At 46.1% G+C, this 24,529-nt stretch overlaps 1 protein-coding gene across 3 annotated transcripts in view; it reads left to right on the top strand.

Moving 5' to 3' along the window:
- Positions 1-24,529, top strand: part of BMX (BMX non-receptor tyrosine kinase) — a 62,833-nt gene that overhangs the window by 26,045 nt on the left and 12,259 nt on the right. The window contains exons 7-17 of one of the 3 annotated variants that reach the window (XM_045290783.1): positions 2,208-2,383; positions 3,102-3,158; positions 5,532-5,603; positions 6,661-6,714; positions 10,718-10,772; positions 12,199-12,278; positions 14,532-14,659; positions 17,214-17,288; positions 18,700-18,871; positions 20,533-20,749; positions 21,668-21,732. In XM_045290783.1, coding sequence (XP_045146718.1) covers positions 2,208-2,383; positions 3,102-3,158; positions 5,532-5,603; positions 6,661-6,714; positions 10,718-10,772; positions 12,199-12,278; positions 14,532-14,659; positions 17,214-17,288; positions 18,700-18,871; positions 20,533-20,749; positions 21,668-21,732 — 1,151 coding nt within the window. The remainder of the gene's footprint in view (positions 1-2,207; positions 2,384-3,101; positions 3,159-5,531; positions 5,604-6,660; positions 6,715-10,717; positions 10,773-12,198; positions 12,279-14,531; positions 14,660-17,213; positions 17,289-18,699; positions 18,872-20,532; positions 20,750-21,667; positions 21,733-24,529) is intronic. The other 2 variants (XM_004709946.4, XM_045290784.1) reach the window with 2 other exon arrangements.

Raw genomic sequence — 24,529 nt, 5'->3', positions numbered from 1 at the left:
GCCGAGAGTTCTAGCAGCCTGTTTTGATTACCAGCTGCCCAAGTGGACCTGGGCCCCAAGAGGGTATTGTGGAAAGCATGCTTTCGTTTGTTTTGTTCTTACCAGAGAATTCCGTGAGGGGCTGACTTTGCTATGCCGAGAAAATAAATAAAGTCAGCTGCCCCACCACACGGGCCAGATTTCCGCCGAGGGAACTTTCCACTGTGTTTCTCTTTGGAGAATCCCCACCTCACAGCTTCATAAATAACACGCTCTGGATAACTAAACTTTCCAGGACGTCAAAACCTCAGCCAAAATACACCGTAGCCCCGGAGAGAAGGAAAATAAAGTCCCGTGTGAAAAAAAACATTCTCTTCAGAGCTGATACCCATTGGCACAGGAATTTGGCATCAAAGTATAGCATGCGCCGAGAAAAAAGGGCACATGTTTTAATGGTTCAGCTTAATGCATTTGTACAAACTGAACACACCTGGATCACCTCAATTCTGATTAAGAAACGAAAGAGCGTCAGACCCCCAAGCCCCCAAACTCACTGCTCTTGAATCTCACAGTAACCCGGCCTATGGGACAGAACAAAACTGCCCCGCAAGGTTTCTGAGGCTATGAATCTCAATAGAAGCAGACAGCCACATCTTTCTCCCATGGAGCTGCTAATGGGTTTGAACTTCTGACCTTTTGGGTGAGCAACCCAATACTTACCCCAGTGCACCACCGAAGATCCTTTACCAGAACTCCGAAACCCAAATGAAACCAAAGCCGCTGCCATTGAGTCGAGTCTGAATCATAGTGACCCTACAGAACAGAGTAGAACGACTCCGTATGTTTTCCAAGCTTGTAGCTCTTTACGGGAGCACACAGCCTTATCTTTCTTCCACCAGAGTGGCTGGTGGGTTAGAACCACCAACCTTGTGGTAAGCAGCCTCAGTGCTACCCCTTGCAGTCACCCCACCCTGCCAAGAGTCATCAATAGTCATTGGTATCACAGCACAGATTGCCTGGTTCTGACTTTTATAGAAACAGAATTGTAAAGAATGCAGAATTTTCTTGGCTGCCTTGGCTGCCTTATTGCATTTGTGAGATTTGCCCATTTCTTGGTTTGTGGTTGTGGTTTATTCTCCTTGCGGCTAGCATCCGCTTCTGTGACTATACCACTGTGCCCATTTTTTTTTTTTTTGGCTGCTGTAACAAACTACCACAGCTTCAGTATCTCAAAGACACACACATTTATTAGCTTATAGTCCTAGATGTCCAATGTAAGATGGCTCTGCGGGGCTGAGCTCCTTCTGGGGGGTTCAGGGAAAGAATCCCTTTCCTTGGTTTGTCCAGCTTCTAGTCATGGCCTAGTGGGTTACACCTGGGCTGCTGAACACAAGGTCAGCCCACCAGGGGCTCCACTGGAGGAAGATGAGGCTTTCTGTTGCCGTAAAGAATTACAGTCTAGGAAACCCACAGGGCCCGGTTTACATCTTGTAGGGTTGCTATCAGAATTGACTCGATGACGGCGAATTTGGTTTTGAGACAGACCACCTGCATTCCTTGGCTTGTGGCCCCTTCCTGCATTTTTAGAGTCAGTGGTGTGCATCCTCTTTCCTTTCTGTCCTTCACATTCTTCTCACAACTTACTTACAAGAACCTTTCTGATTCTATTGGGCCCATCTATCCTTAACTATGTCACATCTGCAAGGCCCCTTTCTGCCATTTTTACTAACTAGATTCATAGTGTTATGGCATAGACATCATTGTAGGAGGTCAGTACTCCACCAACTGCACCCAAGGATGGTTATTCGTTTGTACTCTTGGTGTGTATTTAGGTAATTTCCAGCTTTGATCAAATCAAGAGAATTTTTCTAGGAAACATTGTTTTAGATGGCCTTTGCTTTCACATGACAGTTGGGTAGATGTGTAGAACTTCTGAGTCATAAGATGCATGTCCAGTTGTAGTGGGTCTGACAAACAACTTTCCAATATGGTTGTACCGCTTCCTTCTCTAACCAGCAAAGTAGGAGAGATCCATACTCTCACCAATACGTATCGATGCTTTCTTCCCTCCCTTCCTTCCTTCTCTTCTGTCTGTCTGTCTTCCTCTGTCTTCCTCCCCCTTCTTTCCTTCCTTTTGAAGTTTAAGAACTGACATACATTGGTTGTCAGTTCCCAGTACTTGGATCTGTGACTTCCTGTGATGACAATAAATCTCTTGTCCTCCAAAGCTGAAGATTCCTCGGGCCGTTCCTGTTCTCAAAATGGAGAAACCATCTTCAAGTACCACACTAGCCCAGTATGATGGCGACTCAAAGAAAACCTATGGCTCCCAGCCAAACGTCAACATGCGGTACATCCCAAGGGAAGACTGCCCTGACTGGTGGCAAGTAAGAAAACTGAAAAGGTAAAACCCCAGCTTGCAAGCTGACTGTACAGAATGTAGAGTAGCCGTTACCCAGCCCCGCCTCCTCCAAGGCTTGGACCCCAGCCTCGAAGCTGTCAGAGCTTGGATTAGATGAAGCTGTCCTTTCCGGAAAGGTTCAGTGCTTGCACCAGAAGCCTGAGAAGCAGAGGCCTGGACATTTTACTCCATCCCCTTGACTGCCCTCCCCCCTTGGAAGCCCCCATTCCAGAACACACCATGCTACACATATATCTTCTTTATGAAAGAGCTTAGTGTGGTCTTATTTTTGTATTGTGTTTGGTGATGAATTAAAAGCTGGGTAACATTTCAGGCAGGGCCATAGCTGAGCTGATTGGTCCTTTCAGCCCTAAGATTCTACCAGAATCCAGAATTCAAAATGCCTTGAGGGCAGCAAGGACCTACATCATGTCTCTCTCTGGGATCTGGTACCGAGCCTGGCCCAGAGTCAATGCTCAGTTACTGTTGTATCCAATTGAGAGATGGACCCAGAGAAACCCTTCCTTTGTCCTCCCCGTCACCGTGTCCCCTGCCCACCATCTTTTCACGCAGTCCTGGGTATTCTGAAGAATGCCAACGTCCGTCGTCCGCCAACGTGCACACAGAGCAGTCTCTGACTCATCATGTGTCTCTTCTCTTTCTTTCCTCCCATGCCCTCTCATTCCTTTATTCTGTCCATTCCTTTGGTTTTGACCTAAAGCAAATGCCTCACTGTGCCGATGATACAGCCACTGGGCCATATGGAACTTGAAAAAATGTAAGTGCCTTCGTGTCATGCACTGTGTCACCAGTGTGGTGAACCCTCTTGGTGCGGATTGGAGCTAGGGGCCAAGCGTATTGACTTTCATGTGGTGCCCGGGGGAAGGGTTACGTTCATTTGCCTGTAGCCCAGAATTCTTGTGGAAGGAGAGGATCAATGAGTCTGACCCCAAGTGCAATGGGTGCATTATGGTCCCCTCTCCCTGAACGATTGCTGCAGAGCCACCAACGCAGTGGCTGCCATTTCTTGTTACGTGTTGGATAGGTTCTGATTCTTAGCGAGCCCTTATGTGGAGAGCAGAGCTATTCCACAGGCTTTTCCCTGAAACTCATAGCCCTGACTTTCTTCTGGGGTGCCTTAGGGTGCCTTTGAACAGCTAACTTTTAGGGTAGTAATCAAGCACTTAACTGTGCTTTTTTTTCTTTCCATGTTTAGATACAACACTGAAGCCTTTATCTTCCTGGCTGAAGTTTTCTTGTCTAGTTTTGTTTCAATTGTTAATGTCCCTTCCATTTGGTACCTCTGAGTCCGGTGCCTCAGACACTTGGCCCTAGTCCTGACCCTGGATTTTGGCCTAGGACTCCAGAAAGCTAGCTATTCAGTGTTGGCCTGGTTAATCCCACCCGCAGTGTCGTGTCAGTGAGGGAAATAGGATAATTACAAAAAGGGCTTCGTGGAGCTTGGATTCTAACAAAGCAGCCATGTTCTCAGATAGCATTTTACCAGTTTTTGTGCTTTTCCATCGTTTTCTCCAGCAAAGTGAAATGTGTTCCTTTCAAAGCAGATAGACATTGCAGAATATTCCACCTGCATGCCTCAACAAAAAGTTTGTTTTCCATGCAGAAAAGATTTAATTACTCAAGTGGACGCTTGCCACATAGCCTTCCTTGCCACCTGCCTTTTTCCTCTCAACATCTTGATCATTTTCCTCACTTAAAAGCATGCCCCTCTTCCTCACGGCTTTTAATGGAGCCCTGGTGGTGTAGTGGTTACAAGTTGGGCTGCTAGCGCAAGGTCAACAGGTCAAAACCACCAGCTGCTCCTCGGGAGAAAGATGAGGCTTTCTAACCCCATTAAAATTTACAATATAGGAACCCCATAGGGGAACTTCTACCCTGCCTTATAGGGGTGCTATGAGCCAGAATGGACTCGGTGGCAGTGAGTTAGTTTTTTCTGTTTTATTTTTATTTGCTTAGTTCTCCTAGTCCAGTATGTGTAGAGCGGTTCACTATGGACCAGAACCGACTTGAGGGCATCTAACAACAACAACAACAACAGCAAGAACCGTGTGTGTATACACTTAAGTGATACACTTACTCGACAAGCATTCTCTGTGTGTCCTTACAAACCAGAAGACGAATTTCTTTGCAAAATCAGTCACTAAATGCTACCAAGTCGAATCCCAACTCATGGTGACCCGCCCCCATGTGTCAGGGCAGAACTGTGCTTTAGAGAATTTTCAGTGACTGGGTTGGTTTGTGTGTTGGGGGAGGAGGGAGATCTCCAGGCCTTTCTTCCAAGGCACCCCTGGGTGAACTCTAGCTGGCAGCCGTTCAGTGAACAACTGAGCGAGTCAGCAATCACACCACCCAGGCCTTCGGTACACGGCTTTGCCTTTGGAAAACAAGAGTTGTCTCCGGAAGATAGGAATTTGCAAAGCTGCCCCCAGGGCCGAGGCTCTTAGGCAAGCTAGGAGGGAGACACTCTGACTTGCAGGTTTTCTCCAGGTCTTTCTGGAAACGGGGCCAGAGGAGCACTTCCTTGTTCAGGAAGCCGGCCACTGTGAAGTGTGTTTTTGAAAAAGAACCTTAGCTCTGAAGGCAAACAGGAAATCAGTCTTCTATTCCAGATAAAACAGCCTTTGGACCCCGCTTAATACCCAAAATAAAAGAGCTGAAATGATGGCCGGTGGAGCGGGAGAACATCCCGAAGCCCCGTCTGTATCCAGATGGGGTGACACTGCTTGTTAATGTGCAAACATTTCCTGGTCATGACAACAGAAAGCGGGGTGGGGTGGGGTGGACAACCACTTACTGAAAAGCATCAAAATACAGCCCTCCGCAGAGCTACCAGAGTATCAGGGCGCACCCAGTGCTGATGATTGATTCAGTCCCGTTTTCTATTGTTTGGGGTCACGATGAACCACTATTAGCACTTTCTTTTCATGGCACAATAGCGGCAAACCAATCGCTGTGTGGGAGTCCATGCAAAACCCAAATACGAACATGATTTCTTAGCTTAACATGGCCAGATCGAGGGAGAGACGTGGGTCCAAATGTGAATGGAAACAAAAACATCTCAGAATGAGAGGACTCCGGGGGTTCACAATGTCTAAATAGATAGAAATTGAGGAAGTGTGTCTTTTTGTAGCAATGAAGATTTCGCAGGAAGTCACCAAAGGGAAACGCGTTTTGTAAACCAGAGCACCTCAAAAATCTCATGGTAAGTGCAATTCACAGACACTGCCCGCTGCCTGGCCCCCGGGTGGGCAAAGACACACCACGTTGGCGATCGTTTCCATTTCCAGGACACATAAGCTTTTTCAGCCGGGTGGGTCTTCTCTCTGCCCTCACTGATGTTAGTTGCTGTGGATCTGAGCTGATGATGACTCTTTGGTTACAGTTGTCCTCACCCGGATTTTTTATTATTCATGATCTAAGGAGCCCTGGTGGCATAACACGTAAGCACTCAACTGCTAACAGAAAGGGCGGCAGTTCAAATCCACCCAGCAACTCTGCAAGAGGAAAACCTGCCTGTCTGCTCCCAGAACCCCCATGGGACAGTTGCTATGCATTGAAACTGGCTGGACAGCACCTAACAACAACATTCATGATACACACAAGTGCTAGCACCAAAATGAGCACGACTGACTCAGGCATCTCTACGTGTCAAATAGCTCTTCCCTAAGTATGGAAGATAAACGGGATGTTCTCCTCCCATTGGCCGCTAGTCTTGGAAACCCACAGTGGCAGTTTTACTCTGTCTTCCCGGGTTTCTATGAGTTGGAATCAAGCTCAATAGCGGTGAGTTTGAAGGTATTTGTTTAGAAGAATTTCCCCGTACACTGATGGTTTCATACTGCTTGCTGGTGGTTTCAAACTGCTTACCTTTCGGATCCCAGCACAACCACTACATCACCAGGGTGTCCTTGTTCCATATACAGTCAGAGAGATTTGTTTAAATTTACACCAACACTGTCACTAGTCTTTCTTATTTCACAAGGCCACTCTAATGGAAGGGTCAAAGCAATCCGAGTTCCCGGGGGCCTCCTGGGGACCTCTTGACCTAAAAAGCCCTTCTGTCATGACGGACCCCACATTCTGAACACCTTCCCTCATCACTTTGCTGATACCGCCCTCCCCAAGTGCAAAAAGGGGCAACCTAGCCTAAGGTTGGATCAAAGCTGGGTGGGATTTGAGTGTGCACTGCTAGGCATTTATATTTATTTCCTGGTGTTTTTTGTGCCGCCCCCATTTGTGCTGTTTCCCCTTTTCTTAAGGGGATTCCCTGAGTCCAGCTCATCTGAAGAAGAGGAAAACCTGAATGACTATGAGTGAGTATTGCCCACCATAAGTGCTCCTCTCATGCTAATCATGGATGTTTCCATTCTATTCTATTCTTCAAAGGCATTAACACAGAAGGCAAACTCACAGGGCCGTTAATCTAGATGACAGTACCAGATGGCAGTGGGTTAGAGTATTTCCACTGGAAGTATGTTGCCCTGTCTGGTTTATCTAAATCATCTGCACCCGTTCATTGGGTATCATCTGGCCTGAGTCCCTTTTATTTTCCCTTTGTCCCCGTAGATATGGGACAAAAGCATGTAGATGTGTTGTATCCGCTGATTGCTTATTCCCTACGGACCTCTTTGGTTTGAGAACTTTTTCGAGATACTTAACGTGGAGCCCAACTGGCGTGAAGTTAAAACGTACCACCCCCTGAGAATTTTGAACAGGATAGCATTGATGCTGACAGATTCTATTTTTAGAATGACCTGGTCATGTAGCATCCAGATTGGGACACTGTACAGTGTAAAGAACACATTATTTAAAATTGTCACTGGAACTCTGCATGCCATTAGAGACTAACGCACTGAGTGAGTTTTCCCTGGCAGAATCAGGCCTCAGGGGTAGGCCTTTGCTGCTCTGAAATGGCAACACTGAAATAATTTGAGAAATAAACAGAGCCAGGCCTCTGAAACATTATCACATGGTCAAAGTATGAATGTGTGTAAACAAATGTGAATGTGTGTGCATATGTGTGTGTGTGAACATATACATATGTATATACAAAAAAAAAACAAAACAACCCAAAACTGGAATTGTGCTGGGTGGAGCGGAGTACAAATTTTTCCCACTAGGCAAGCATCAAGCAACTTGCTCTGAGTTAGTGCACCCAGTGGCGTCGCCTGGGAAGGTTCTCTCTGATCACAGTGAATTTTTTGTAAAAGCTGTATCGCTCGAACCTTTTTTTTTTTCCGTGATGGCTGATCTAAGAGAACAGTGTGCAGCTGTGAAATTTTGTTTCATGCTTTGGAAAAATCCCACAGAAACTGTTGTGATGTTGAACACAGCTTATGACAGTGCTATGGGAAAAACTCAAGTGTATGAGTGGTTTTCTCATTTCAAAAAAGGTGAAATGTCCATTGGTAACAAACCTCGAACAAATGCAAATGTGGACTCCTGGTGTATTTGGAAATCATTCCACCAGACCAAACTGTTAATCAAACTTTGTATTTAAAGGTTCTGAGAAGATCGCATAACAATGGGTGACCAAAAAAAGGCCTGATTTGTGGCAGGTGGGACTGGTTTTGCCACCAGGATAATGCGCCTGCTTACGCAGCCATCTCAGTGCACCAGTTTTTGGCAAAAAAAACAGCATGCCTTTCTTGGTCCACACCTGACTCACCTGACCTAGCTCCATGCAACTTCTTTTTGCTTTTTTGAATGAAGAGGGACATGAAAAGACAGCGATTTGAAGTAGAAGAGGTGAAGGGAAAAAATAGGGAGGTGCTATCAGCCATCCAAACAGATGAGTTTGACAAATGTTTCCAAGAACAGAATCATAGATTTGACAAATGTATCAATTATAATGGACAGTACTTTGAAGGTGAAAAGATTGTTTTGTAGAAATATTTAAATACATACCGAATACACTTGTGTATGAGCCAAGTTTTCCAGTGCATTTTTATGCCGCTTTTGTGGTAAAATTAGGTGCTTTGGCTGATTTTTGGGTTGGCTTATACTCGAGTATATATGGTAGCTTTGAAAAGAAATCCATTTTTGGTAGGTATATATACACACACATACACACAAACATATATGTGAGAATGTGTGTGTTTGAGTGTGCTTTTGTACATGTGTGCACATGTGTGCACACATGCATATACATACACATATACAAAAGGGAGATCATGTGAGTGTGTGTATCCAGGTACCGGCACTGGGGGGAAGGGGAATCATATGCATGATCTCCCTCCTCTCAAGACTCCTTTCTCCTGATCTCTTCCTTCAACTTCCCACATGTATATAACCTGCCTCAGATTCCCCAAAGAATCTTTTGATTAGACTTGATTAACCTTGATTAGCTTAAAATGTCAACTAATAAGAAAACACCAGTTAATGTTGCAAGTGTTAATTATAGAGGATGTATAAGGGACTTTCAAGCTTATCACATCCAGCGTGCCACCCCTCCACCACTATCATCAACTTTACAAATGGGGAAATTCAAGGTTAAATGTCTAAATTAAGCCTTTAAGGTTATGTCTTCTGAGCTGCTTACCAGGCTGGTCTAAGGGTCTTTTCTCATCCCCTCAACCATTAATACAAAGACCAGAGAACTAGTTCCCCTTCATTCCTCCCAAGTTCTGAGATGCCTGCCATCTTGATTTTCTCCTACAACCCTCCCCTTGCACTCTCTCTCCTCCTATACGTCTTCCCCCTCAGGTGTCATCTTGTGGCCAAAGGTTCTCCCAAGCCCCCCAAACTCATGGCCCATTCCACCCTCAAACCCTACTCATTTCCTTAGTATGCCACATTGGCCAAAGCTCAAAGGCATTGTTGACCTCCTGTGAGAAACAGCTCTGTGGTCTGCTGAGCTCCACAGAGGAAGTAAGATGGGAGGGTCTTGGCTGACGTAGGGACACAAAGGACCATTTTTAAAGAAGATTCCTGACTCGCCTACTTAATCTTTGACTCAGTTCAGCACAACTGCTTCTGCCCAGTATGACCAGAGATGGTCTCTAATGCTACCCTGAAAACAAACAAAAAGGACATTTTCTTTTCTCCTAGTGATGGTGGTGATTGTTAGGGACTATGGAATTGCCTCTGCCTTACAGTGGTGATCTTAGGTATGACTGAATTGGAAACACTGAGCAGTCCGGTGCCATCCTCATGATCATGGGGTCATTTGAGGCCATTGTTTCAACCACTGTGTCAGTCTATCCCCGGGAGCATCTCCCTCTACGTTACCAAACATGATGTCCTCGCTAGAGATGAATCTTTTCTGGTGATGCTTCCAAAGTAGTCAAGACTGAGGCCGACCATCCTCGCTTCAAATACTTAAACCAGAGCTGTCTGGGGTTTTTTTCTTTTCTCTCTGTACTTCTTGGTTGGAAGACCCAGAGGCAAAGTGTCATTAATCGCACCATCTCATAGTCTTACCATCAGTTCTCACTGTGTCCAAGAACCTTCATCACGTGGCCAAGCCAGTGCTTTTAGGGCTTCTCTTCTGTACATTTACTCTTGCCCTGTCTCCACAGTGCAGTTACGCACTGGAAGGCAGTCGCTGTGCTGTGCAGAACCCACACTTAAAGAGTGGGGAGTTAAGCTTCCCCTCCTTGAGGGTCGAATGTCTAAGTGAGATGCTAATATGATGGGGAACTGGGTTTGAGTTATGTGGACAGATCTCTGCACGCTGTTTGCAGTGCTTCTGTAAGTCTGGAACATCAAAAAATGATTAAATAATAAGAACAAAAATGTATTCATTTTGAAAACAGGTGCTATGAAGTGTGTGTCTGGTTGCGACCCTTTGGTTGTTGAATGACCCTTTCACAGGGGTCACCCGATTCATAACAGTAGCAAAATGACAGTGATGAAGTAGCAACAAAAATAATTTTAAGGTTGGGGAGTCATCACCACATGAGGAACTGGATTAAAGGGTCGCGGCATTAGGAAGGTTGAGAACCATCAGATTAGGTGAAGAAAACAATAGAGTTGAAAGACAGGTGCATCCAGCCTTAGTGATTCTGACTTTTCCATTGGCATACCTTGGCCATTGCTCTCATCTCTGGCCTCCATTCAAAATGGTGCAATGGTGGAAAACTTCGAGGTCAGGTGGAAGGAGATCAAGGGTTCCTAAATGCCACCCATTTAAAAGTACAGAGCGTGGCTGGTAGAACTGAGGGATGTGTGCTTTGGAAACATCTCAGGCATCTCTCGGGTGTGGAATTCCTTGATCTGGGTCACCACCTCGTTTCACAGACGAGAAAGAGTCACGACAAGTTATGGGCTTAAAAGACTCTTAATGTCCAACTATGGAATTCTTTCTCTTTGTAGCTGGTTTGCAGGTAACATCTCCAGGTCACAGTCTGAGCAGTTGCTGAGACAAAAGGTAAGTAATCTCCTTGTCCTTTAAAACCTCCTCCAAGAACACCCCCTTTTATTTTCTGTTGCAGGTCCTCTACGGTAGTGGGCTTAAGAAGGAATCTTTAGTGCTCATTCTACAGTCAGCTCACCATGGTGCTGGCTGTCAAGCCCATAGGCTACCCAGTGCTTTAGGTCTAGCCACTTGCTCTGTTTCTGTGATTTCTTGCTGTCTCATGAACCACCCTCTCATTGAGTGGTTTGAAACAACAGTGATCTGGGATGTCTCACGATTCTTGTGTCAGCTGTGCAGGAGGCATATCTGCCAGCTTTGCCTAGGGAATTTCCCAGAGTGACAGTTAGCTGTCTATTGACACTATCAACCAGTGCACCTCAATGTTGCTCCATGTGACCTCTTCCCCTAGTAACTTGGGCTTCCTCACAACATGGTAATCGTAAGATAGGGTTCCAAGAAGTCCAGCCCACCGTGTGTGCAAGTATTTATGGGTTCTCTGCTTCCTTTAGGCTTTCTGATGTCCCCTGTATCAAAACAAGTGTCGTGGTCAAGCTCGGAGTCGATGTGAGGGGAGACCACACCAGGCATACAAAAACACAAATACACAACCCCTGGTCAAGTCGACTCTGACTCATGGTGACCCCATGTGTTACAGAGTAGAACTGAGCGCCCTGGGGTGTGCTTGGCTTCCATCCTTACGGAAGCAGTTCTCCAGACTTTTCTTCCATGGTGCCTCCGAGTGCCCTCCAACCACCAACCTTTTGGTTAGGAGTCAGATGCGAAGAGTTTGCTCCATCCAAAGACCTATCAGAAACGCAGGGAGGGGATGGACTGGAGGCCATCAGTGTAACCATGGCTCTGTTATGTCGGCACTTAAGTCAGAATCGAGCAAGGGCATTGCTATTTAGAATGGACTCGCCAATGGCAAGCGGTCTCTTGGAGATGGTTTAACCTAATAAAACACCGCGCACACCCCATGCTTCTTTGATGTGTATAAGCGATGCCCCTCTGTTCAGACCTCCGCTTAGCCACCGTGATGGCTTTCCTTGCCTGCGCCCTTGGAATCTAGACCCGCTCACGGTTAGCACAAGCCCTTGAGAAAGACAAGTGGAGCACAGAAGTGCAACCCTGAGCTCTGCATCCTGGATTTTCAGGAAGCTTCCATAGGCATGATCTGGTGGTGCCTGGTTGCCATCAAGCCAATGCCGACTCACGTGGTCAATTAGGTTTCAAATTTTATCTTGGAGAGATGAAAAGATGAGACCCACGCGAAGAACCAAAACCAAACTGTATTAGAGAAGGTAAAACCTGGAGAGGCAATATCTAAGGGATAAAGAGATTGAGGGAGAAAAGGAGGGGGTGGGGCGGGGAACCTGAAGACGAGTTCTCTAGAATAATGCAAATGTTCTGTGTCTTGCACCTGGTCCTTCCCTTCCAGGGAAAAGAAGGAGCATTCATGGTCAGAAATTCCAGCCAGGTTGGGATGTATACGGTGTCCTTATTCAGCCATGCTGTGAAGTAAGTATCCCAGGGCCTTATTGCTTTGGTCTCCTGTGTATGTCCCTTGACTATGCTACTCACTCAGTCACAGTTTGGGATAAGAGACTATCTTAAAAGGCCCAACTTTGGGATCAAAAGGTTTCTGTAGCATTGGACTATGTGTGGATGCCTTCTCCTCCCCCATCCGCACCCCTTCAAGTCAAACAGGCTGTAGGCTGGGTGAGCCACTCCTGTTCTCCTGTAGGCAGCAGCAGCGTAGGCAAGGAAGAGCACAGCAGAGCAAGCGTTTGCTTTAAAACTGTAGACTGACGCCCCTTCATGCAGGCCTCAACCTAGAGTAGAGAAATATCCATGGGGGCCCCACTCTCAGCTTCAACCCCCTGCTGAACCACAAAACCTCTCCCCATGTCTGGTTTTGAATATGTCAGTCTAGATGGAGCCGCCATTCAGGGAAGGCAGAATCAGGGCAACTGCATTTCCTGGGCAGCTTCTCTCCGGGGTGCTGGACCCTTTGGCCAGATGAAGAGTATGAGTTTGCTGGCACACTTCTGAGCTCAACACCTCAAGCTACCATTTCAGAGCTTTATGGGCAAGTGTTTAAACCTCTGTGCCTCCGCTTCCTCTTGTGAAAAAGGAACATAGTAATTCTGATTTTTCATTCTGTGGTTCAAGTGAGTTGAATCATGTATCCTCTTCCAGCAGTGCCAGGAACCGAGTAAGCATTTAAAAAACGAATAAGAGTTACTGTAGTTGTTGAGGGAAAGGATTCTGTCTGCCCTGCTCCATCCCCCAACAATTAGGGCTAAAAGATACTCCATGGTTATACCATGCAAGACATCGTCACAATATCCGAATGCCCGTCCAGAGTCCTACACGCCAACTTCCCCATTGGGTGTGAGTTCTTCCTTCCTTGTAACCACCCTGCGCAGCAAATAGAAAGATGGTTTGTATTTGCACCATTTTAAGGATGAAGGGAAGGAGTGTCAAGGTTTTAAAAGACCCTTTCAGCAAGCTCCTAAGTGGCAGGGCCTCCAACAACAGAGTCTGCTTTCCCTCAACCACACTCACCTCTCTCGTCCACTCTTTGTATACGCCCAGTTCACCTCTTGGGGGACATTTAAGTGGCTTCCTTAAAGTTATTGTATTTCAAGAATTTTTTTTGGACAGAGCACCTACTTCCAACATGGACAATGAGTGGTCATGTGACCTTTTCCCATCTCAGAAGTTGCATCCCCATGTGTACAACGTTGTCTGCTGTGATACCTCCATAGCGGCTAAGACCAACCCAGGAAAAGCTGGGGAATGACTTGGATCATTGACAAACAAGCCTTTGGTGGCCCTCTGGCCCTGTGGTTTGGGCCAAATCTAATCTCCTAGGCAAGTTCTTGACTCCAGATTCAGTTTGGAAGGTGACTGGTGAAAGAAATCAGCAAGTAGATAAAGAGTCCAAAGAAAACAACTTCAATCGGGAAACGCCAATGGAAAAAAAATAAAACAGTTGCCTTCAGGTTGATGTCAACTCATAGCTACTTCGTGGGCATCAGAGTAGAACTCTGCCCCATGGGGTTTTCAATGGCTAATTTTTTTTCCTGATGGAGATTGCCAGGCCTTTCTTCTGACGCATCTCTGGGTAAACTGGCACCTCCAACCTTTCGGTGAGCAGCCGAATATGTTAAAATGCTTGCACTACCCAGGGACTCCAGCAAAACTTAGTGAGTTTTTTTTTTTTTGGGGGGGTGTTGGTTGGTGTTTTTAATGAAATACAATAATAGTGGAGGGGGGAGCCTTATGTGGAAAAGGTTCTGACAAGGAATTAAAGGCCATGCCCATCCACATTGCCTCTCTACCCCCACCCCGCATTCCCAAAGAACATCCCACCCATGTTCTGGAGTGACAACACCCACAGCCCACTTGCCTTTGTAGTTCCATTCTTGTCCTGAAAGAGAACTGATCTTCCAGAGGGTGCCCCTGAGTCACTGCTCAATCCTCAGAAGAAGAGCCCAGCTTTTTTGTGGATCAAGGCAGGCGCAGTCCAGAAGTGGGGATTGTACTGTAGGTGAATTCTGTATGTCTACCAAAGGTCCACCGATGAGGAGCCTGCTGCCAGAATTACCAATGGCCATCTGCACTTTCTGGGAAATGCCAGATGTCAAGGCTCAGAAGGCCTCTTCCGCCTTCCTCTCCCAAATTTGCAAACGCATCTCAGAGCTCTCATTAACTCAAGCTACAATTGCTTCTAATCCTCCTCTAACATCCTTTCTTCTTGAACAGAGATAAAAAAGGAGCTGTGAAGCATTACCACGTGCACACAAATGCAGAGAATAAAGTGTACCTGGCCGAAAACTACTGCTTTGATTCCATTCCAGCACTGATTCACTATCATCAACATAATTCAGCAGGTAATTGATTTCAGATTTTCTTTTATGGGGGTCCTTGTCAATTGCTCTCGGTTTGCTTGTAGGTGCCGAGCCTCCCAGTCACCTTAATTACAGTGGGAGCCATGAAAGCGCCAGCAAGAGAATGGCTTCCCAGCTGGGTTCCTGTTTTGGTTTGTAACTCACATTTCCTGGACTGATTGACTCCGCCATGCCTCAGTGAGGGAGGTGCAATGAGTTGAATGACTTGGAAGCAGAGGTGTCCTTTTGAAAAAGATTTGTTGTCTCTTTCCTGTTTAGGGTAGGGAAGTTGATGGTAAAATTCAAACACAGTAGAGAGATCACCTCCACGGAGAAGTTGGTGTCTATTCTGCCAAATTAGACTCCCCCCTAAACTGATACCACAATGTATTTTTCATTGCATGTAGATGTATATATCATTTACTCATATATCTTTATTGTCATTTTTACAAAGATGAGAGCATTCGACATGTAGTGCTTTTCGACTTGCTGTCTTTGCTCAACATGTCTCAGAGACATTTTCATGCAAATACATTTATGTTCCAAACCAGTTTCCATTGAGTCGATTCTGACTCAGGGTGACCCCACATGTGTCAGAGCAGAACGGTGCTCAATAGAGTTTTCAGTGGTTTCTTTTTCCGAAGTTGATAGCCAGGCCTCTCTTTGGGGGCACCTCTGGGGAGACTCGAGTCTCCAACTTTTGGGTTAGCAGTCAAAGACATTAACTATTTGCACTGCCCAGGGACACCATAGTATAAGTTATTGTCTCCCAGATAGAATGATCACAACTTGAAATGCACAAGAAACTCCCTTGGAGTACAGGTATATTTAGATGGTTAGAAATCTCACTCTCCTATGTTTTTTTTGTATATTTTGTGATGCACATAATGCATCTTTACACTAGAACTTATATTCATGCGTACACACATGTATTTTGGAAGAGTCCACTTTTAAAAAAAATTAAAAGTGTGGGACCAGCGAAAACAAACGCGTAGAAAATGGAAGAAGAGAAGACCATATGTGCTATTTCCTGTGACCTTAAAAAATACCCAACTGCAAAGCACGAAATTGACAGTTGAATGGGTTTAAAGCTAAACTAGATATTATGATTATTTTAACTGAGCTTTCCCATAACACAATGAAAATGGCTTGACCATCTAATGCAATTAACTAGCTGGTTCAATTTTTTTAAATTTAAATGTTTTTTTTCCCATATTGCACTCATCTGGAATGTTGAAAATTTTACCATGGAAGTATATTACCGCAATCATCTATACTCGTATTTACTGAAAGAAAGCCTTCCAAAAAAAAATCAGTCATTGAAAGTAGTAAGGTGCATACTTCTACTCTGGCATACATGGGGGTGCCATGTGTCAGAATTGATAAAAGTGGGGGAAATGCTTAAATAAAAGAGTTCATCAAGCACCTGGCATCTCACCTTTTAAACAATCACTTAAGATTGTTTTACTCTTTTAACCTTAGCTTTATATTGAACTGGTGGTCTAGTGGTTATGCGTTGGGCTGCAATACACATGGTTGGCAATTCAAAACCACCAGCAGCTCTGAGGGACAACAACTAGGCTTTCTACTCCTATAAACAGTTACAATCTCAGAAACCCACAGAGGGTCACTATGAGTCAGCCTTGACTTGATGGCAGTGAGTTGTTTTTTTTAAACATTGAGCTAGTTTGTCAATTCAGGCAAACTGAATACAACTGTGGGATGAGTATGGTCAGAACGGACTATCTGCATCATGATGTCCTGAACACTTTGCTTTGCCAGCTAATCTGGAGAGAATTTAGGCAAGGATATAAATGGATGGGGTGGAGTGGGCGGAGTTGGATGGGATGGGGCAGAGTGGGATGAGAGGGGATGGGATAAAATGGGAATGGGATGGGGTGGGGTGTAATGGGGATAGGATGGGATGGGATGGGATGGGATCGAGTGGGATGGGATGGGAATGGGATAGGATGGGAAGGGATGGAATGGGATAAAATGGTAATGGGATGGGGTGGGATGTGATGGGAATAGGATGGGGTGGGATAGTATGGGATAGAGTGGAATGGGATGGGGTGGGATGGGAATGGGATGGGGTGGGAGGTGGGATGGGGTGGGATAGAGTGGGATGGGATGGGGTGGGATAGGGTGGGAGGGGCTGGTAATGGGATGGGAAAGAGTGGGATAGGATGGGGTGGTATAGGGTGGGAGGGGATGGGAATGGGATGGGGTGAGATAGGGTAGGATGGGATGGAAAAGAGTGAGATAGGATAGGGTGGGATGGATGGGATGGGAAGGGAGAGTGGGGTGGGATAGAGTGGGATGGGATGAGATGGGAATGGGGCAGGATAGAGTGGGATGGGATGGGATAGAGTGGAGAGAATGGGGTGGGATAGGGTGGGATGGGGAGGGATAGAATGGGGTGAGGTGAGATGGGATGCAGTGATGTAATGTGTTGGGAGGGATAGGATAAGCTGGGATGGTATGGGTTGAGGTGGGGTGGGGTGGGATGAGATGAAATGTCATGGGGTGTAATGAGATGATGCTATTTCCATTACAGGCATGATCACCCGGCTCCGCCACCCTGTGTCGACGAAGACCAACAAGGTCCCCATCTCTGCACCCCTGGGAAGTGGTATGGACACACCCTTGGGCTCTGAAACTCCATGTCTCGCCTTTTTATTTCTTTCTTTTTGTTAAAAAAAGTGATCAATTGCCTGATAAAGGTCAATGATGGGCAGGAGGTATCTGTTCCAATTGTGTCCGGATGGGTGGACTTCAGCACTAATATACATGCTCATTCCCTTGACAACCAATGCCATCCTCCCGCTCGCCTACATCTGTAATCCCCCCAACATGACAAAGAGAGTAGTCAAATTCTGCCTCTCACTGGGCTTGCTCCTCCCCTCCAGTGCCTCGCCGCTCATCTTTTCTTCTTCGTGGGGTCAGTGCCCCGGCCTGCTCAGGAGCCAGCTTTCAACCACGTGTGTTCAGGAGGATACTCTACAATACTCTCCCATCCTAGGGGCATCACAGGAGCCCTGGTAGCAAAGTGGATCAGCCGTTGTTCTGCTAATGGAACCATTGACTGTTCAAACCTATCCACTTTCTTCTTTTTTTAATCATTTTATTGGGGGCTCTTACAACTCTTGTTATAAACCAGACATTAATTGTGTCTGACATATATGTACATATATTCCATTGTTCTTTTCTAGACATTTACTTTCCATTGAGCCTTTGGGATCAGCTCCTCTCCCCCCCCCCCAACTCTTGTGGCCCCTTGATACATTGTAGATTGTTAATTCTTTTCAAATCTCACACCAACTGCTGTCTCCCTTCCCCTCTGATTTCTGTTGTTCTTCCCCCTGGCTGGAGATGTGTGGTTATGTGCCATTCATCGCGATCGGTGCCCTCCTCCCTCCCTCCCCTTTCTTCTTGACAAAAAGACGAGGCTGTCTGCCTTCATAAAGATTTACTCAAAAAATCCTAAGGAGCAGTTCTACACTGTCCTATAGGGTCACAGGGCACCAAAAGAGCCCAGCTGGTGCAATGGCTATCGCACTCAGCAGTGAACAATAGTTCAAACGCACCAGCCATTGTGTGGGAGAAGGATGTGGCAGTCTGCTCCTGTACAGATGACAGCCTGGGAAACCTTGGGGGACAATTCCACTCTTGTTCTGTAGGGTTGCTCAGAGTTGGCATCCACTTGATAGCAATGAACTGGGTTTGCTAAGGGCCTCAAAAACATTGGAAAGGAAGTCTCTCACAGAGGTCTACGGGTAGCTGTGTTTTCACTCTGCGCCCCCTGGGCCATAACTGTAGCTGCTTCACGAACAGTGTTGTTTGGGGAGGCGTTGTCCTGGGGTCACCTAAGGTTGGCTAATGATGTTGTAGATTTTATTTAGCTGATGATTTTTTTTTTCTTAAAGTCTTGCTGCTTTGCATACGGCCTGGGTGAATTCTCACCAAAGGTGATCCTTTGGGACGCTGTTAGCTTCCCCAGCCCTCTGAGCTTGTCCTAAAGAGCATCTGCCTTGTCCTCTTAGGTGTCTGGGAACTGAAGCGTGAAGATATCAGCCTGCTGAAGGAGCTGGGCAGCGGGCAGTTCGGAGTAGTCCAGCTGGGCAAGTGGAAGGGCAAGTACGACATTGCCGTCAAAATGATCAAGGAAGGCTCCATGTCCGAAGATGAATTCTTCCAGGAGGCGCAGACCATGATGTAAGCTTCTTCTGAGGAGTGGAAGCTTAGCTCTCACCATGGGAAGGCATCATGCTCAAGGGACATGATTGGTCTTGCACGGGAATGCTAACCAAAAGGTTGGTAATTCAAACCCACCCAATGGCACCAAGGAAAGCAGGCCTGGTGAACTGCTTATGTAATGATGACATCTGAGAAAACCTGATGAGACATCGTTCTCTAGAACACGTAGGGGTGCGATGAGTCCAAATCCACTCACGGGGCACAGAGCTGGTTGGTTGATTTCGATGAGATGAGAATGCATTAGCACTCAGAGGTCAATCCCTGACATTTGCAATGTCTAGAGCAATTCTCTGCATGACCTAGGTATAAATACATAGAGGTTCTAAATCGAGCTAACAGTGTTCCAATAAAACAGTTCTATGCTGCTACTTTGACAAATTACCTTCATAACCACCTGAAGTGCTTTGTTGGAAATTAGGATTCTCAAGACTCTCTAGAGCAGGGATCCTCAAACTACGGCCCATGAGCCACATGCGGTCCACCGGGTGTTTTTGTCCCGCTTGATTTTTTACTTCAAAATAAGATATGTGCAGTGTACATAGGAATTTATTCATAGTTTTTTAAACTGTAGTCCGGCCCTACAACGAGTCTGAGGGACAGTGAACTGGCCCCCTGCTTAAAAAGTTTGAGGACCCCTGCTCTAGAGAAATCAGCCTCTGGACTATGCCCCCCACCCCTCACCCCATGTCCCTGGTCCACTGGCCTGCTCCCACTCCCAACTGCATCCAGTACATCTACACTTTCTCTGTGGCCCCCACCAAGAACTATGTATCTACCATCCCTCTTGGCGTAGGCTGGATACCCGGTGGTATTCTCCACCCTTGGAGGACTAAGCCCCTGGAGAGAGACTTTGAAAGTCTATGTGGATGGGGAACCCCTGAATCGTAGAACCCCAAGGATGGTCAAGAAGGGGGTGGATAGGCTTGGTGGTCTCCTTGACCTGAGCAGAGGGCCTAGTTGGATAGATAAGTGGAGCCCTGCAAAGCAGTTGGACAGAAGAATCTGGCAGAAGCTTCCATAGTCTCCTGGAGCGAACCCTGTACCCTGGTGGAATGTTCAAACGTGTTTTGCCACAAAAGCACAAGCCAGTTGCCATGTCCGCTGAGACTCGTGGCAACCCCATGTATTTCAGAGGAGAACGGCTCCAGATGGCTTCAAACCTTCCACTCTTACAAAGCAGATTGTCAGACCTTTATTTCTGAGGTTCAAACCTTTTGGTTGGCAGTCGAGGGTAAACTGTTTGCACCGCCCAGGGCAAATGTTTTCCCACGTGAGAGCTAAGCGTACACTCTCAGGCTTTTGTCTCTCTCTGTTCAAGCGACTCATTCGCCATTTGCCATCGAGTGGATGCCGACTCATAGTGACTGATAGGACAGGGTAGAACTGCCCCTGTGAGTTTCTGAAACGGTTGTTCTTTACAGTAGAAAGCCCCGTCTTTCTCCCACGGAGCTGCTACTGGTATTTGAATGTGTAACACTACACCACCAGGGGGGGAGATGAAAACAGCCACCCTAACAATACAAACAAACAAAAAATCTCAGAGGGGTTCTTTTCCAGAACATCTAGAACACTGAGTATGGAAAATTCAAAACTGACCTTTGGAAATGTATTACTTCCAGGAAACTCAGCCATCCCAAGCTGGTTAAATTCTACGGCGTGTGTTCCAAGAGATACCCCATCTATATAGTGACTGAATATATAACCAACGGCTGTTTGCTGAACTACCTGAAGAGCCATGGCAAAGGACTGGAGCCCTCCCAGCTCTTAGAAATGTGCTATGACGTGTGTGAAGGCATGGCCTTCTTGGAGAGCCACCAATTTATACACCGAGACTTGGTAAGCCAGGCCCTGGGAAGCTGAAGGTGAGGACAGAAAGGTTCCCATGGTTCCAACGTCCATGAGGAGGGACCTTGAGGGGGACACCTTCACTTTGACATTCATCAGTTGTGACTTGCTCCAGCACATGACACTTCTGTAATCAAAAATTCTTTTTAAAAATCAAATACACGACATGCAGATGGGGAGGAAAATATCAAAGAACAGAAAAGGGGAAAAGAAGCCATTGAAATGGCTCTCATTGGGCCGTGGTAAAAAGGAGAAGGGATGAAATGGAAAGACCTGGGCCAATGGAGCATTACTTAGCAGCATTCACCCCAACTTGACCTTTGCTCCTGGAAGGGCTTTCAGCGAAAGTAGTCACTTGATGCAATAACTGAAAATACAAAAACTAAGAGGAAATGCCATTTGTGGGCATCTCTGGGTGGGAGGGATGCTTGTGATCACTGGGGCTTCTCTTGGGAGAGTTGCTGGTACTGAAGAGCAAACATGACCTGCATGCGAGACTAGTGAATCCCCATGTGCTCTGGTACAGCAATTATGCCTCCCAAGCCAGCGCTTTCCAAGAGATCGTAAATGGCCTCACCTTTCTCAGTGCCTCTGGGAATGGGTGGCATCCTAGAGGTGGAGAGCCAGCCCTTAACAACCCTTCCTCCATCTTCCTCTACGAACTGAGCCTCTGTATTTGATGTGGCACATCTTTCAGGATGGCCAGCAGGGATGGATGGGTGGCTGCCAGGAGCACACGTCCACTTTGGAAAGTGGCCAAGGAAATGCAGACGACTTCCGGGCGTGGGGGTTGTGAGCGTCCATCGATTTTGCACAGCCTTCTGAGAAAGAGGAGCAAAAGCTTGGACACTGATGTCAGGCAGTTCGTGGGCACTTTTAATATTTGGCGGTTTTGGTTTTCCTCCAAAGGCTGCTCGGAACTGCTTGGTGGACAGCGATCTGTCTGTGAAAGTATCTGACTTTGGGATGACAAGGTAAGCTAACCCCAAAGACACGAGTTCCCATTAGCACCTCGTTGCCCATTACCTTCACATACCTCGTGGAGCTTTAGAAAGGGCTCTGCATTGAGGGCTCAGAGTCCTGGGTTCCCCCCTTTCCTCTACTGCATCTCATCATCGGTGAGTTATGCTTCAACACTATTGGATAAGCGCCGGGCTGCTCATGGCAACATCTGCAGTTCTCTGCAGGAGAAAGAGGAGGCTCTCTGTGTCCATAAAGATTTACAGTCCCAGAAACCTTCTAAAGCAGTGGTCCTCAACCTTCCTCCTGCCGCAACCATTTCATACAATCATTTCATGTTGCGGTGACCTCCAAGCATAAAATTATTTTCATTGATACTTCATCACTGTCATTTTGCTATTGTAATGCATCGGACGACCCCTGTGAAAGGGTCATTCCGCCCCCAAAGGGGTCACGACCTACAGGTTGAGAACCGCTGCTGTAAAGGGTCTCTATGAGTCAGAATGCAACTTCTGGCAGTGGGTTGGGTTGGGTTGGGTGGAAGACATGCTTGCTCTTCAGAAATGATCTGGAGTCCCTTTTAGTTCTAGCAACACTCTGCTGAAGAGTTCCTAGTGTCTACATGGTATTGACAGTCACTCGTACAACAGTGGAACTGCCCCATAGGCTTCCCTAAGCTGTTGTCTAGAGTAGATTGTCAGGTCTTTCTCCTGGAGACCCAATAGGTGGGGTCCAACCACCGACCTTCCATTAGTATCCGAGTGCTTAACCACTGCACTACCGTGGCTCCTTAAGCCTCTAGATAAATCCTATTAAATACTCTAAATAGTGAAACATAATGTGAGCCAGCTAAACCATTTGGATCAGTCTATATTATACTTATTAATTAGGCTCCAGATATCCAAATATATTCTTTATGTGTCGTTGTTAGGTGCCATAGAGTCGGTCCTGACTCACGGTGACCCGGTGTATAACAGAAGGCAACACTGGCCCGTCCTGGGCCCTCCTCCCAATTGTTGCTGTGTTTGAGCCCATTGTTGCAGCCACTGTGTCAGTCCATCTCATCGACTGGTCCAATGGTGGCACCGTGGTGAAGTGCTCAACTACTCACTGAAAAGTTGGCAGTTCTAACGCACCCACTGGCTCCATAAGGGGAAAGGCCTGGCAATTTGCTCCTGGAAAGATTATAATTAGAGCGAATTCTATGGGGCAGTTTGGTTCTGCCACATGGCGATTGCTATGAGTTGTAGTTGACTTGATGGCACCTCACAAGGACGACATGCTTCGGATCTATTGTAAGTCAATCAAAACTCCCAGAGATCTTCCTGAGTTTTCTATTCAAAGGGTCATAACTTGAATGCTAAGGAAGCCTTTGTGGTCATGTCTTTATGTGTTCTGGTCACCCAGGAAGACATGAAAGTAAACTCAGATTCTTTTGATGGTCTCTAATATGTGTGTGCTTTTAATTCCATAGGTCATCTCTGCTTCTCTTTATTATCAGTTCTGAAAAGCTAAAACATCCTAGGTCACAGTCATGCCAAACCTATAGAACCGTTCCATTTCTTTCTCTTTACCCTCCTCCTCACCCATCAAAATGGAGCCCTGGTGATGTAGTGGGTTGTATACTGGGCTCCTAACTACACTGTTACTAGTTCAAACCCACCAGCTGTTCCACGGTAGAAAGATGAGGCTTTCTACTTCTATAAAGAGTTGCAATCTCAGAAACCCCCATAGGGTCGATATGAATTGACTCGATGGTAATGAATTTGGGTTTGGGAGATGTAACCTTTTTAAAGTATTGTTGGGTTTTTTTTATTCCTCGTGTTACTATTTAGAAAAAGGATTCACTCAATCAGCCTTTTCTGCTCTTGTAGATTTGCATAGTAATATCTTACATACTTTTGCATGTGCAAAAATTTCCCCCATAAATCCAAATGTTTAATTCCCATACTTTTCATCTTCTTATATTTTTAAATGAGTTATGTTTTGTTGGTATTGTTGGGGGGGGGCGGTGTTGTTGTGTGCTGTCAAGTCGATTGAGACTCGTGATGACCCCAAGTGATAGAGTAGAACTGTCCCATAGGGTTCCTAAAACTGTAATCATTACAGAAGCAGGCCACCAGGTCTAGGCTTCCAAAGAGCACTGGTTGGTAGGTTCAAACCTCTGACCCCTGGGTTAGCAGCTGAGCACTTACCCATTTGGCCACCATGGTTCCTTTTGTCTGTGTGTATACAAGCCAAACCTGGTGCTGCCCGGTCCATTCTGACTCACAGCAACCCTATTCTATGAGTAGAACGGCCTTCCAGGGCTGTAAATCTTTAGAGAAGTAGACTGCCACCTCTTTCTCCCAGCAGCTGATGGGTGAGAACACTCACCTTTTGGTTAGCAGCCAAACACTTAACCACTGTGCCACCAGGTGTCCAAAACAAAACCCCCTGTCACTGAGTCCATTCTGACTCATAGTGGCCCTATCAGACAGAGTAGAACTGCTCCGTTGAGTTTCAGAGATAGGAAATCCTCAATCTTTATAGAAGCTGACAGCCTTATCTTTCTCCCATAGAGTGGCTGCTAGGTTTGAACTGCCAACCTATTGGTTAGCAACCACTAGGACTCCTACCCAAAAGCTCTCTCTCATTGAGTTGGTTCTGACTCATAGTGACTCAATATAGAATTTCAGAGACTATAAATCTTTTTTTTTCTTTTTTTTTTTTAATTGGGGCTCATACAATTCATCACAATACATAGATCAATTGTGTAAAGCACATCTATACATTTGTTGCCCTCATCATTCCCAAAATTCGCTAGCCTCT

This window comes from Echinops telfairi, unplaced genomic scaffold, assembly GCF_000313985.2.
Source record: "Echinops telfairi isolate 266 unplaced genomic scaffold, ASM31398v2 ScPeMD7_53;HRSCAF=182, whole genome shotgun sequence".
NCBI classification, from domain to species: Eukaryota; Metazoa; Chordata; class Mammalia; order Afrosoricida; family Tenrecidae; genus Echinops; species Echinops telfairi.
Note: the sequence above shows the minus strand (reverse complement) of the source record. Positions and strands in the feature narration are given on the sequence as shown.